Source organism: Drosophila miranda, chromosome 2 (genome assembly GCF_003369915.1).
Source record: "Drosophila miranda strain MSH22 chromosome 2, D.miranda_PacBio2.1, whole genome shotgun sequence".
NCBI lineage: Eukaryota > Metazoa > Arthropoda > Insecta > Diptera > Drosophilidae > Drosophila > Drosophila miranda.
This window is the reverse complement of record NC_046675.1, coordinates 20225883-20240351: the sequence shown is the minus strand read 5'-3', so window position 1 is coordinate 20240351 and position 14469 is coordinate 20225883. Positions and strand designations below refer to the sequence as shown.

At 40.6% G+C, this 14469-nt stretch overlaps 1 protein-coding gene across 1 annotated transcript; it reads left to right on the top strand.

Moving 5' to 3' along the window:
• The first annotated feature begins 2817 nt into the window (after positions 1-2817).
• Positions 2818-13431, top strand: LOC108156888 (28S ribosomal protein S5, mitochondrial). The gene is made up of 2 exons (XM_017288624.2): positions 2818-3004; positions 12321-13431. The coding sequence occupies exons 1-2, from the start codon at positions 2884-2886 to the stop codon at positions 13400-13402; spliced, it is 1203 nt and encodes a 400-aa protein (XP_017144113.1). The 5' UTR covers positions 2818-2883; the 3' UTR covers positions 13403-13431.
• The last annotated feature ends 1038 nt before the right edge of the window (positions 13432-14469 follow it).

Here is a 14469-nt window from a genome sequence, read left to right as displayed (position 1 = left end):
AACAAGTCGAGTCGTGGCCTCCCTGGAAAACTCCTCCTCAGGTGGGGACTCAGGGAGAACTGGTTTCGGTAATGAAGAAGAGAATACAGTTTCCACATACCTGTGTTCCAAGAAGGAGTGTTATTCCAGGACCCTCCAGGATACAATGTTCCCCTATATCTAATGAGAGGTAAGCGTGATAATAAAGTTTGGGTCACTCCGCTGGTTTAATAAGACCATCTGAGTGGTCAGTCAGTAAATATAGAGGTACTCACCCCTTTCGTTAGAGTCAGTGCTTCCCCTCTGGCAGTGATATGCGTTCGCGTCGCACCCCAAAATTAGGCCGATGTCCCATGTACGGGGAGCAGATCCTCAGTGAGCGCTCCTGGCTTTCGAGGCTCACTGCTGTGTGGTCTTCATTGCTGAAATTTGGGAGCAAAAATAAGTGCAACTGTCTTTTTTTACCTGCGGTCTCAGCTACGTATATATAATAGTCTGGAGTCCTCAGACCGCAGACCCTGCTTCCGAGGATCCAGTGTTCCTGAATGGGGACTATGTCTGCTCCACCCCTGGCTAGATGGAGCCGTAGAGCAGTGCATGCTGCCTTACAATGGTGGAGGTTTATCTGCAGGAGCGTCAGTGACATTCCTGAGGCTCACCTCCACCATTGTCTTTTCCAGGTCGCTGCCGTCTGACTTCAGCTCCTCCCCGACATCGATGTGGCTAAGACCCCTGGCTAGGTCGCTCTCATCGGACACGTAGCCGTCCAGGATGTTTCACGCTGATCATGTGGCCTGAGGCTCTTCTTCCTCTTGCTTTTTTTTGCGCCCGTCTCGTTTTAAATGATGAAAAAACTGCTGACCAACTACTCTACTTTAGCAATTCCTTTTTAATTCCATTTTCTATTTCTTTAAAAATCAACAATATCACCTTTGACTAAGACAAATCACTTTCGCTCTCAAACCTCGTTTTCAGCAGAAGTTCAAATTGAAGGTATAATAGAAAACTCTACTGCGCACCTGCCTCTGGTATCTACGGAATTATCTTGGAATTCCTACAGCCACGAAGCCGCCCTCCTATTAACAAATGGTATATTGTAGTCATTAAAAAAGCCAAAATACGCGCAAGTGAAAGTGAAGTCTGAGGCAAAAGTCTCGATATTCTTGTAAATTTTTGGCATAATATTAGTGATTTGCGCGGAGCAAAAAGAACCCGTTGACGTCAACCAGGCTATTTCCAAGTGAAGACCTAGTATTCTTTCTGCGTGACACCATAGCTATAAAATTAGACAACCCTCTGGAGATTAATTCTGTAAAGCTGGAAGTCCACCAAATAAGTTACACCAGAACCAGAAAATCATGTGAGAGATACTGGTGCAAAGCGCAAGCACCATGGTTAGATTAGACTAGAAAGAAGAAGTTTCCTGCGTAGTGGAACTTTCTGTCAGCAAACTTATCGATCTGCCTGGGACGCAGTGTATACATGAAATGTCAGTTAAAAAGGGCGAGCGCAAGCGCTGTAGCCATCTCCTGCGATAGCTGGACAGGAGCTGAATAGGTGTTCCACTGTCTCCTCCTCTTCCTCGTTTCTGCAGCTACTGCAAAATTTATTATGTTGAACGCCCAGACTATTAGCATAGGTGCCTATTAGCCAATATCCTGTGAAGAAACGCATGACTGCCTTGCACGTTTTTCTGCCTAGTTTGCATAACTCAGAGGTACGCTTCCTGTCTATGGTCGGCCATGTTTGCCAGATTATGCGACGTTTGCCACATATCGTCTATTAGTGTATTGCCATTGGCATACATGGTTTTGAACATTAGTAGGCTTTCCAAACTGAGCATACCGGCGGAAACGCTGGAATATTTGACAGATGTGAAACACCGATTCACACTGGCACCATCCGACCGTCAAAAAGCAGCTGATGAGCATAAAACTACAGAGTTTTTGTCTGTTTTTTGAAATTTTCACATATGTAAATTAGTAAATTGGTTATACTATTGAACATTATATTACACCTCGTATATTTACAATAAAAGTTACTCTTTGGACTCTTTGGAAGTTGCATTGGCCTTGGCTGCTCGCAATTTTCTGAAGTTTCTCTTTCTCTTTGTTTCCTAATAGGCCCTGCAAGCTGAGCACATCCCGGGGAACGGTGGAATATTTTGAAAGATGTGAAACCCCGACTCACACTGGCGCTATCCACCATCCAACACCTTGCATCCATAATATTACAAAGTTTTGGTCTGAATTGTGAAATTTTCACAATTTTAAATTAGTAAATTGGCTATATCATTAACTATAATTAAACAATCCATATATGTAGAATGAACGTTACTCTTTGGACTCCCTTAAAAATTGCAGCATCTCTGTTTGGAAGTAAGTTTGGACTTGGCTGCTCGTAATTTGCTGGAGTATCTCTCGCTTTTTTCCTGGTGCTCATCCTGTAATTTCTGCTGCTCCTTCCTTTAAGCATTTTCCGAAGATTCAGTTTGATCCGCTTCGGTGTGGCGACAAAGCTACAGAAAGAATTCTACAGCTGCAGTTGTATCTGTCTTGGTCGATATTAACCGAATTATTTCGGGAAATCCGCAAACTTGCAAATTCGGCAATCTGTAGATATGGTCATTCTCTATGATTTTGCGTTTTTTATTTTCTCGTATCTTCAAAATTGTTGATGCCACATATTTTGACACATATTTGATATATATATTTAGTGTGTGATTTTGTGGCTGGAGGCATCTTGTAAGGAAATCTCTCAAGTGCCCTTAATGAAATCCTCTATCTCTGAAACAATGTATCGATATTCGAAAACATCCAGCGATCTATCGCACAATTCTAAATGCATCACTAGTGCCCTATTCAACACATCTATTCTATCTATTGTCATATTGTAATTTACAAAATGAATCAGTCGATAAGAACGATTTGTCAAACTTGGAAAACATCTATTTTAACCAGTCCATTTTCCATCCAGCCGTCTCTGCCAAATATTTTCTTGCGGAATACTAGTTTTTTTAACAAACGTAAATATTCAATACATTTATATATTTTCTTATGTCGTAATCAATGGTGTTACATGTGTTTTGTACCCTTGCCGAGTGTTATTACACATTTGTCAGGTTTGACGTGTTGATCTGAATTTAAATGATTTTAAATTAATCTGCCAAGTGTATAGCACTTTATGCCTTCAGACTTTTTACTTATTTTGAAATGAATAATCTGATCTTTATGGGAAGGATCCTTAGCAAATCTTTGTTTTCTATGAAAAGATCTTTGGCCTTTTTTTTGCTTTTGAATGCATTGTACATTTCTATTTCATTTCTATTTCAGTTTCTGTGTGTTAGGTCGTATGCGATGGTGGAAAAGGAATCGTGACACCCAGAATGCACGAAATCGACCATTTGTGAGCAGTCTGAGTTTTCACAGAATACAATTTTTGAGTTTGAAATTTTAGGGGATTCAGATTCCGCAACATGATTATGATCAATTCCCCTTTTAGCAGTAAATTATGGGGCGGGTTTCCGGTGACATTAAACGACTTGAAAATAAGTCGGCTAGTTGGTCGCTTAATCCTCGTTGGTCACGGATTTTTATGAATGCAATTCTCCAGCGCAAAGTCGCTGGGCAAACTCTTGCCCATGTTCATGGTCAATATCAACTTCTGGACATGCCGCCACAAAGACGACGATTTCAGGCATGTAATAAGTTCATCGGCAGCAGTAGATTTCGGAATGAAAGGAAGCGTTTGTCAACGTTTTGCGTTGACATGCGTTCTCGCATTAATTTCGCTGTCTCCGAATTCTTGTTCATTGTGCATGGGTTAATGTGTTTATGTGTTTAGGAAACTGTGTTGCATAAGTTACATAAACCATCTACAGACTTGTCCCAACTCGCACTTGAACCAGTTGGACTGCGGAGGTGGAATCCTACGGTGCGCAATTGACGTCCTGAAGACTCGGCGAAAGCCTCTGATTATTGCGATGGAAGATGAGTGACAAGCAGTTGTATTTCTGATACTGACTTTATTCAATACAGTTAATTATATTTATAGGTATCAAAAGGTACAAAAAGTGCTATGTCTATAAGAGTGAGGTAAATGGAATATGAGTTCATGTGTCTTTGCTATGAACTGAATCTACTTTTGGTCAGCAACTTTACTAGTATTTTTGACCTTTGCGAAACGTACGCACTGTCACCAGAATTCGCTGCAGTGACGGTTTTCATTGACCCAGCTATAGTGCTGTGTCTTGAGGGTGGCCTTTATTACTTTGATAACAGTGTCATATGTAATTGTATCAATGGCCGCAATTTGATGGTGCTGCACTGTGGTGAGATGGTGTGGTAACTCGTGATGCTGATAGTTGCTGGCGTATATCATCATGTTCTTGAATATAGTCTGGCAAGGGTGATGTTTCCGAAGAGCTGATGTCAATAAAAAGCGAGTGTATGTTGATTTTACCTCGGGGATTATGGTGCTGAAGGGGCTGATGCCTACTTCAGTATTTCGAGCAGTGTTCCATTTGCATGCCGCATGAAGTTTCATTGTCTAATGCGATGTGAAGATCCATTTATTGCGGTGCTGAGTTTTTAGCCACACCATGTCATGTCACCATGGCAATTGAGACTCGCAGCGACTGCCAACATTGAAGACCTTTTGATGGTCAAACCAGATTCGAAACTACCGTTGAGTAATGCCCATGAACTGGTCTCGGTGGATGTTGACAGTTACTTAGACAGTTACGGGTGGTTCTGAAATCGAACAGAAAGGAATTGGTATGATGCTGAAAACTTCGAGCTGAACTGTTGAGAGCAGAGGTAGTGTCACTTTGAAAACGTGTATTGCTGTCGGGGGTCTGTATAGTTGAATCACATTTTTCGTTCTAACAGGCAGCATTTGATCAGCTGGCAAGTGATCATGTATTCGGTTTAGTTGGTCTCTTAATATCTCGGGAGATACTTTGTGTGGGACTTATTCTCCGATGATGAATGCCGATTAGTACATCATTAGTATCGGACTGCACTTATAAACGTCAGATGCTGTCTTAACGTCAATCACTCGTACGTGGTTGTCCTGTCCAGGATGTGTCTTAACGATGCGACCCATTGTCCCAGTGTCCTTCAGACACGTTTGGTGTATCGGTTTTCCACTTATGCCGAGCTTGTAGTTTTTGGAAGTATTCCGTAGGCCATTGTTTCTAGAATGAATGTTTTAATCGTGATACCGATTCTAAGCGCTTTACCAATGCTTTTTTTTATGATCGGTGTTGACGTCATGTGACGTTGTAAATGGTTCGCCAATCAATAAGTGTTCTGGGTTAAGCGCTGTTGTATCAGTTGGGTCATTTGAGATTGGAGTAATGGATCGAGAATTGAGAATCGCATAAATTTCGATTACCACTGTGTTAGCTCCCCAAATGTCAAATAGGCTGTGTTGCTGGTTGTTATCACAGCTTTTTTTTTATTTTACCGCAGTTTCCCAGAGACCGCCGAACGATAGAGCCCGGGGAATGAATTTGAATTCCAGCTGTCTTTTATTGCAATGATTCCTGATCAGAGCACTTGCCTTTGAGGTAAATATAGCTTCTAGTTATTTACACCTACGAAGTTCGTTACATTGTCGCAATGAATATATTGGAACTTTGAACGCGTGCATCTGTGGTTAGGTCGCGAGTAAAGTGTTTTTAGTTTTTTTCGTACTTATGCTTATATATTCATGTTTTCTGCATCTATTGGGTTATTATATTGTCATATGTACATTTCTGAAAACTGAACAGATACGATGAAGAAGAGATGTGATGATAATGGAGCTTATACCCATTATAAATTAAATTCATTTTAAGCGCCAATAGTCAAACCGCATACAATTCACAAAGGCAAGTGAACTGCCATAGTTGCCATAGGCACCAAACCTACAAGCATACATACGCAAAAGACACTTTTTTCGTTCGCTCGCGACAAAATGCTCAGTAAAAGACAGTAACAAAAGAGAAGTGAAAAAATCGGTCTTTGCTTGAGGGAAGAGCGAGTTGAGCAAAACAGATTTGATCTGGTCTTTTCTGTCTCTTTTCTCAATGTGCCCGTAAATGAGAGGTTAAAATCAAAGGTATGGTATGATGAGGATAGCACAACGGTGAAATCACTCCAGAAGCACCCTGAAACCGTGTTAAAATCCATGTGAAGATCCTTTCGGACTCAGTTTGTGAGTCCTAAGTTGTTTCATTGTTCTATTGTTTCTTTTACTACCACCGGTGAAAAGAGTCCTAGTGGGTCAAAGGTTTGGTCCAACTCTGAACATACCACACGTTTGGTGATAAGTGCAGCTGGTTTTTTTAAATATTTTTTGTTGGGTTTTGGGAGGTAATTTAACACCCACCTCAAATTCGGAATGGCAGGATCCGCCCTTTCGGGGTTCGAGATTTCTCCCTTTTGGCAATTGGAGAGTGCCGTCAGTGTTGCTGCATCGCGAACACCGGCTGGCTGTCCGGGCTGCTTATTTTCGGTACTCTCCCTGGGTGCATCGCTTATTTGCAGCTGACCTACCTTTTGAGGTAGGCCGTTCGCCACTTTACCAGCTAAACATACCAGAACACTTATACTAACACTGACTTAAAAAATTTTACGCTTAACAGCACATGAGAAGATAAAACATTTCGATGGTAAAAAAATTTAATTGGACATTATTCGTGCACAGTGATTCTACTGTTGTCAATAATGGCAATTGTTCGCAGGGCAAAGAAATGTGATTTCGGTGGTAAAATCATTGGTGATTCATTCCTTAGCTACTGGGTGTGCGACAATTTTGCCCACATAAAATGTGCTGGGGGTTGGAAATTTTAGCCGATCTGATCTCGAAACGTATCGGTCTGTCTTGGTCATGTCTGGCTTTTCGGGAGATTGAGGCCGAAATGCGCACATTCATGAGACAGACTCGAATTGGGTTTCTGGATGTCCGGAAACAATTTGTGGCTCTCAATGAAAAATTTCTAGCCCTTGAATCGCAGTTTCTTGGGCTCATACTCTTGAGCGAATCGTCTAGACGGAAAATTCCGCATAATAATCCGAATCTCTTGCAACCTAATCCGATTGGTACGCCTGCCTCCCACCTTCATCCATCGGCACCATTTGTTACTCCGTGTGGTCATGCCTCGCCATTATCTGTAAATCCGCCAATGGCGTCTCCAGTGTTTTTTTTTACACCGAGGAATGTGCTTGCTCTGCTGCACATACAAAAAAGCTAGGCATCACCGACAGAGACAAAAAACGTCACTATCAGAACGTTCGCAGTTTGTTGGGCAAATTGCGTCAAATATATACAAATAGTGCGACTTTTGATTTCGATGCCATCGCTTTTACCGAAACCTGGCTTAACTCTTCTATCAATGATCATGAAATTTTCATTGACAATTACCCTATTTATAGAATGGACCGCCCATCTTTTTCAGGTGTGGTTCTGATTGCAGTCAAATCTGATATCTCATCTGAGTTGTTTCCATTCAATAACATCCATGGAATTGAATTTGTTGCAGTCAAACTTCGTGTTGGTTCGGCATTTTTCTATTTTACCTGCTCCTACATTCCTCCTAGGTCTGATGCTGAGGTTTAATTAAACCACCTCTCAGAAATTAATACTGTCGTATCTGTATAAGGTTGCAATGATCAAATTATTGTTATGGGGGACTTTAACCTCTCATTTCTTTCTTGGCTGCCTTGCGATGACGCTAACCTGTTGTTTCCCAATTGCCACAATGACTTTATCAATGGGCTAACGGATATTTCCCTTGTCCATATTAATGCCGCTAAAAACATTAGGGACAGACTTCTTGACCTCATGTTTGTTAACGATGCTTCTCTTGCTACGGTATCCAGAGCAAGCCCAATATCACTCCCTGAAGATCCTTACCATCCAACTTTGTCGATAACCCTGGAGTGTACACGATCTGCTGGTGCTGACAGTTCCATTGCTCCTTGTCACATAAAGTGTTTTCGCAAAACAAACTTTATCGATTTAGATCTACATCTTTCGCGTGTTGATTGGTCGTTTCTTTATTCATTACCGAACATAGATGCAACTGTTAGCTCGTTTTATAGCTCTTTTTACTCCGCCCTTAATACATGTGTTCCAGATATCACTGTACCTGTATCGTCCAAGCCTCCCTTCTTCTACAAGTATTTGTCATACCTTAAACAAAATAAATCCAGGCTCTATAAAAAATACCAGAGGTCGGGCTCCACGTCGGCCTTAGCTCTATACTCCTCCGCTCGCTCTCAGTTCCTTGCTGTTAATAGTCGGTGTTATAATCATTACCTTTCACAATGTAGTAGAAACTTTCGTAGTGATCCTAAAAAATTCTATTCGTTCGTTAACTCTAAGCGTAAGTCAAACGCATTTCCTCCGTCCCTTCATTACCAGAACAAAACAGAAGTTTCTGTTCTCCTACATCATTCCGCTTCACAAAAAAGGTTCAAGATCAAATATTGAGAACTATCGTGGTATCGCAAAGCTATATATATTCTTGATCAGCTTCAATAGCCGAGTCGATTGAGCCCAGCCTGTCTATCCGTGTCAGTCTGTGGCATCCACAATCTCAAAGATACGAAAAAACTGAAAGCGCAGAATCGTAGAGGATGACTATATCTTCTAGAGTGCAAAATCTGAATCAGATCATATAATTATTATAGCCAGAATCAAGAAAACAATTTCATTCTTTCTCGCTCTGTCTCTCTCTAACACACAGGTTTCACAGAGCAACCAAATTTGGTATCCACACTCCTGTGATATCGGACCTTGACCGTTTCGTGTCAAAATTGCACCCCCTTCCGCCACCGCAAAGGACGAAAATCTGGGGCATCCACAAATCTCAGAGACTATTAAGGCTAGAGCAACCAAATTTGGTATCCGCACTCCTGTTAAATCTCACTATAAAATGTATATCTCAAAATTTCGCCCCACCCCCTCCCGCCACCACAAAGGACGAAAATCTGTTGCATCCACAATATTGTAGATTCGAGAAAACTAAAAACGCAGAATCATAGATAATGACCATATCTATCCGGTTGCTGAATCTGGGGATTAGATCGGATTATTTTTATAGCCAAAAGGAACAAATCAATTTGCAGTGGCTACGAAGTCACGCTCAGACTGATTTTCTGTCTCTAGTATTAGCTAGTATTATTCTGTTTAGTATTAGCGGCGTCTGCCGGAGGAGAGCCATACTGACTAAGTATTGGATATAGATGTAGAGTTGCGGTCTCCGCAGTAACTCACAACGTTCGTTAATTTTTCCCCTTCGTAACTTTAACTGGGACTCGGGTAGAATCTTACCACCCTACCGGTCTAGGCTAAATCTAATTGACCTGCCGTGGTTGCACCATGGCAGAATACGTAATGGGGTAAGCTCCTTCTCGGGATTGTTGACTCCCAAACTCGCTTGGGTCAGATTGACTTGGTCTTCCCATCTATACCTACACGTACTTTTTGCACAATACGCTTACCCATATGTAGGTCTAATTATGCCGAACATGAACCTTTTGAGGGTTATATGCCATAATTATAACTCTCTGTCATACCTTATCCCTTAAACTATCCCTCAAACTAATAGCATAAAATATTTGTAATCACCTAAATTTAACTAACTTTTAACTTCTCTTCTTTCCTCCTTTTGTAATTAGTACCATTATTACCATTAAAGCCGAGGGATTTTGATTGCTCCGCTTTGTAATTGTGCACTGATGTCATAAAAGGCACAACAATTTTGTACAATGCTCTTGGAACATTTTTTGATTCTTGTGTCCCGCTTTCTTGTCCGATTAGATCTGGTAAACCCTCTTGGTTTACCAAAGAGTTATCCAGCCTAAAAAACTTAAAATCAAGACTTTATAAAAAATTTCAAGAAGATGGTTCTCCTACTTCTCACCCTCGCTATGTAATAGCTCAAACTTTTCAGTTCTTAATGCCCAATGCTATAAGAACTACCTATCTCGATGCAGGATACGTTTTTCCAGGACCCACACACCCATCCTCGCTATCATTTTGTAATACGTCGGCAAATAATGATCAGGCAATTGCCGATCTTTTTGCCCAATTTTTCCAAACCACCTTTTCTGAGGAAAGCTTCTCTGGTTATCCGTACCCATTTACCATTTACCGAGGTCGAACGGCATTTACAGTCCCTTGATAAATGAATGTTCTTTACTTCATGATCTTCGACTATTTAAGCCGGTGTTTTCACCGGGTCCAGATGGGGTTCTAGGTTGTGTACTCAGGTATTGCGCCGAGGCACTGTGTGGACCCTTGCTTAAACTATTCACCCTGTCCATTTAATCTTCTTGCTTCTTCCCGATCTGGAAGGAATCGATTATAATTTCTCTCCATAAAAAAGGTAGCATCAAAGTATATCAAAGTTATCCGATTTTTCTAAAACGTTTGAGAAAGTCTTAACTCCGCACTTGCGACACCTCTGCAATTCACTTATGTATATCTCCAACTCAGCATGTATTTATACGGCGGCGATCAACCACCACGAACTTGTTAGAGCTTACCTCTTTCATTATTAAAGGCTTTCTAGGTAACTTACAGACGGATGTTATTTACACCGACTTCAGTAAAACATTCGACTCTGTAAACCATTTCCTTTTAGTGCATAATCTTAACCTCTTAGGGTTTAGCTATCTTTGTTCCAGGTCTCAAAGAGTCGTCTTCAAAAACTCCCTCTCTTCACCAGTAAAGGTTTCTTCGGGAGTACCACAGGGCAGCCATCTAGTCCCCTTACTCTTCACACTCTTTATTAATTAACATACTCTCGAGTACTTATGTTAGCGGATGATGTGAAACTCTGTGTCCAGTATAAGGATATTTCATTTCATTCTCGCTTGCAATCCGATCTCTATAACTTTCAGTCATGGTGTTGTGCAAACTTGTTACACCTTAATGCTTCGAATTGCAAAGTTATGACATTTCATCGTTCTAGCCCCTTGTTGGCTCCCTATACCCTATTTGGTGGTTCTCTGGAGAGAATCACCCTGGTGGATAATCTTGGAGTTATGTTAGACACCAAGTTAAAGTTTTCTGAACACATTTCTACCATGGTAAATAAGGCCATGGGCGTGCTTGGGTTTATAAAGAGGTGGTCAAAGGAATTTGACGACCCCTATATAACAAAGACTCTCTATACCTCTCTTGTTCGTCCGATCTTAGAATACCGCTCCTGTGTATGGTAGAATGGTGTGGAATCAGTACAGAAAAACTTTTTACTCTTTGCTCTGCGGGGCCTTAACTGGGATGCGGGTGTGAGACTCTCATCTTACTCTAGTAGACTGCTATTAGTAAATCTCCCATCCTTAGTTAAGCGCAGAAAAATGCACAACTTGATCAGGGGTGACATAGACAGCCCTGATCTGTTCAGCAGAATAAACTTCACGATTCCTATTAGACTTACTAGAAATTTTATACCGTTGTTCCTTCCACTTTGTAGATCGAATTATTCCTTGCATGATCCGTTTAGGGTCTTATGCTCGGATTATAATTCCCTCTACCATATCATATCCACCACTAATTCTCTTCCTCTTTTTAAATTACTAATCCTTACATACCTTTCTAGTAATTAGTAATTATAGTGGTATTTGTATTTTGAATGCATGCCTAGTTCTCTTGGTAAGTTTAGTGCTCATTTTCCTCGAATGTTAGTCTAACAGCTATCTTTCCTGCATGCTCGCCTTCTGCTGGTTTCAGACGGGACACTTGACGGTGCAGTAAGTGCATCGCCTCTTGCAAGATGCAATCATTGCATATCAACGTCCAAAGATTAGCAGATAATTGTTAATTAAATAAATAAATAAAATATCAAATAGAGAACTGACAACTGACTGATAAAAAAAAATGCTGCAGTAGAGTAGAGTGTACACAAAGCGTAGAGAAAGGTACATTTCCTGTAGTATAATTTATAACTGTTAAGGAATTAATTGACAAAGAGTGTTGCGATCAAAAAAACAACTGATACCAACAACAATAATAAAGTTTATGTCTGAATTGTGACACTTTCGACTTTCACAAGTGGAAATCAATAAATTGACGATATTGGCGATAGTATACAAAAAGTACTATATAGCCTTAACCTTTCTGTTTGGAAATTGCGAGTAGCCAAGGTCAAACCGGCTACTCGCAATTTAATGGAGTTTGGTGCTCCTTCTGTAATTTCTGCTGCTCATTGTGGACTTCCAGCATTTCCAGATCAATCTCCAGAAGGTTGTCCAGTTCTGGACTTCTCTCTTTTAGAAGCTAAAAACTTTTTACTAATAACTAATAACCGAAAAAATAATAAAGAACTTTCTCGTATTTTTTAGTACCAGCCGAGGACATTTGGCGTGGAGTAACTGCAGTCAGCAATGCTGGAAAGAAAAGGGGTCGTGGGAAAGGAAGTGGAAAAAAAGTTGCGAAGGACCTAAATAAAGGACAAACTATAGGACTTGGGAAAAATAATTGCATATGGCCCGGCTTAAATTCACCTATAATTCGTGGAAATGAGCTCGTATATCAGCAAAAACTTTCTGACAACTTGGACAGAGAAAATGGAATTTTTAAGTTGCGCGATTCATTAAGTAACTTTAGAATGGTGAAATTAAGTTCAATAGATCGTGGATGGTCTGGAAGTAAAATGCCAGGAAGAAGCATTGGTCCCCCTGATACTGTGGGAGAAGAAGAATTCAGTTCATTTGATACCCGGGTGTTGGAGAATAAAATTGTTTTTATTATGAAAGGAAATATGGGACGAAAACGTAGATATTCTGTTTTATCCGTTACTGGAAATGGTAATGGTTTAGGAGGGTTCGCAACAGTTAAAGCCCCAGAAGTTCGAACTGCGCTTCGAAAGTCAAAAAATCGGGCAGGCCAAAAACTAATCAATATTAATCTTTGTGAAAACAGGACCATCTACCATGATTTTTTTACAGGATTTGGAAAGACAAAGATATATTGTTTTAAAAAACCTGAAGGCTACGGATTAATATGCCATCGTGCAATACAAACTATTTGCAAGGTTATAGGTATAAAAGATTTGTACGCAAAAATTGAAGGCTCTACAAATCTTCAGCACATAGTTAAAGCTTTTATTATTGGGCTAATGCGTCAGAAATCATATCAAAATATTGCTAATGAGACAAGTTTAAATATTGTTGAGCAACGAAATGCAAGGAATGGATATACAGAAATAAAAGCTATTGCCCCAATATCCCCAGTACAAGAAAATAAAAAGCATGCCGTCGACATTATGCATTTTACACTAGGAAATAAAATTGTATTACAAAAATCAGCAACGTATCCCTTTTATGTCGACTCGAAAGGCCATAAATTATTTCAAATTAAAGAGGAACGTTTTAGAAACCAATCTAATGTAAGACTACATAAATTGGTAAATTTCTATGGATAATATTTTAATAAATGACACAATAAAAGGACCGTCATCCGCTTTTTACTATCGTAAACTTAGTAGCTCTCAGAGACCTTAAGAGCTAGACTAACCAAATTTTGTATCCACTCAGGCAAGTAATTATTATCTAAAAAAAATTGGAAAAAAAATGTAAACTTTCTAACGGATCTAATAAACACAGTGAAGTTTGTGCAGTTTAGCAAGTCGGGGCTGTCTACATTACCTCTGATCAAGCTATACATAAAATTCATTCCAAACCGTTTTCCAGGAAGGTATTTAGATAAGCCTATCTTAATCAAGAAAAATATACAAGGATGATATGCCACCAGCAGAGATGCTGCCCTCCCCCCTGAGTGATGCGCTAATTCAAATGAACTGATCTGCCTCCGTGTCTTGTAATTATGGGTTATGATCATACTTCAACCTATGGCAATTTAAAATGACTCGTAGGAAATATCAATCCTTAAATTTAAAACATAATAAAGTTCGTTTCCGGCGTAGGCGTGTGTATCCATAGACCCGCGAGTTCCATCGAGGGACTCTCCGCCCGGTCTATATTTTCGCAACAGACCCAGCCCCCAGCCTTCTATGGCTGCGGCAAATATGACAGCTCTTGAAGTAGCCCGTCTTCCGGTTACTCACTGGTCTCATTGTAACAGAGGTGGAGTTTCCCAGAGGTAGGTGCTCCTCGCAGGTGCTCCTCCTGCTACAGGTTTTTCCGGAAACTCCGTCTTCTGCGTCACGTTTTCTATCTTCCTCACACGCAACTCTGACGCTCTGACCTTCTGTGCGAAGGTGTACCCATACAGCACAGTAGATAACACTCGGCCTAGTTTCCGGCTTTCCATATTTGACAGGTTGTTGTGTTCCACGGACCTCTTAGTTAGTGATCGTTAGATTTGCCAACCAAGAGATGACCAGCCGTTTGAGCGCTATAGTCAATTGGGTCTGGCGGCAGCGGTAATAACGGTCGCGAGTTGAGAATCGCTTCCGACGAAGACAGTGCTCAGCTCTTCAAACGTGAATCTATTTTCCAATTATCTTGGGTCTGCTTCATGAACATAAAC

Coding starts and splice junctions, on each gene's coding strand:
- LOC108156888 (XM_017288624.2), top strand. CDS start 2,884: ATGAATCAGTCGATAAGAACGATTTGTCAAACTTGGAAAACATCTATT. Junction 3,005..12,320: donor TACTAGTTTTTTTAACAAAC/GTAAATATTCAA, acceptor CGTATTTTTTAG/TACCAGCCGAGGACATTTGG.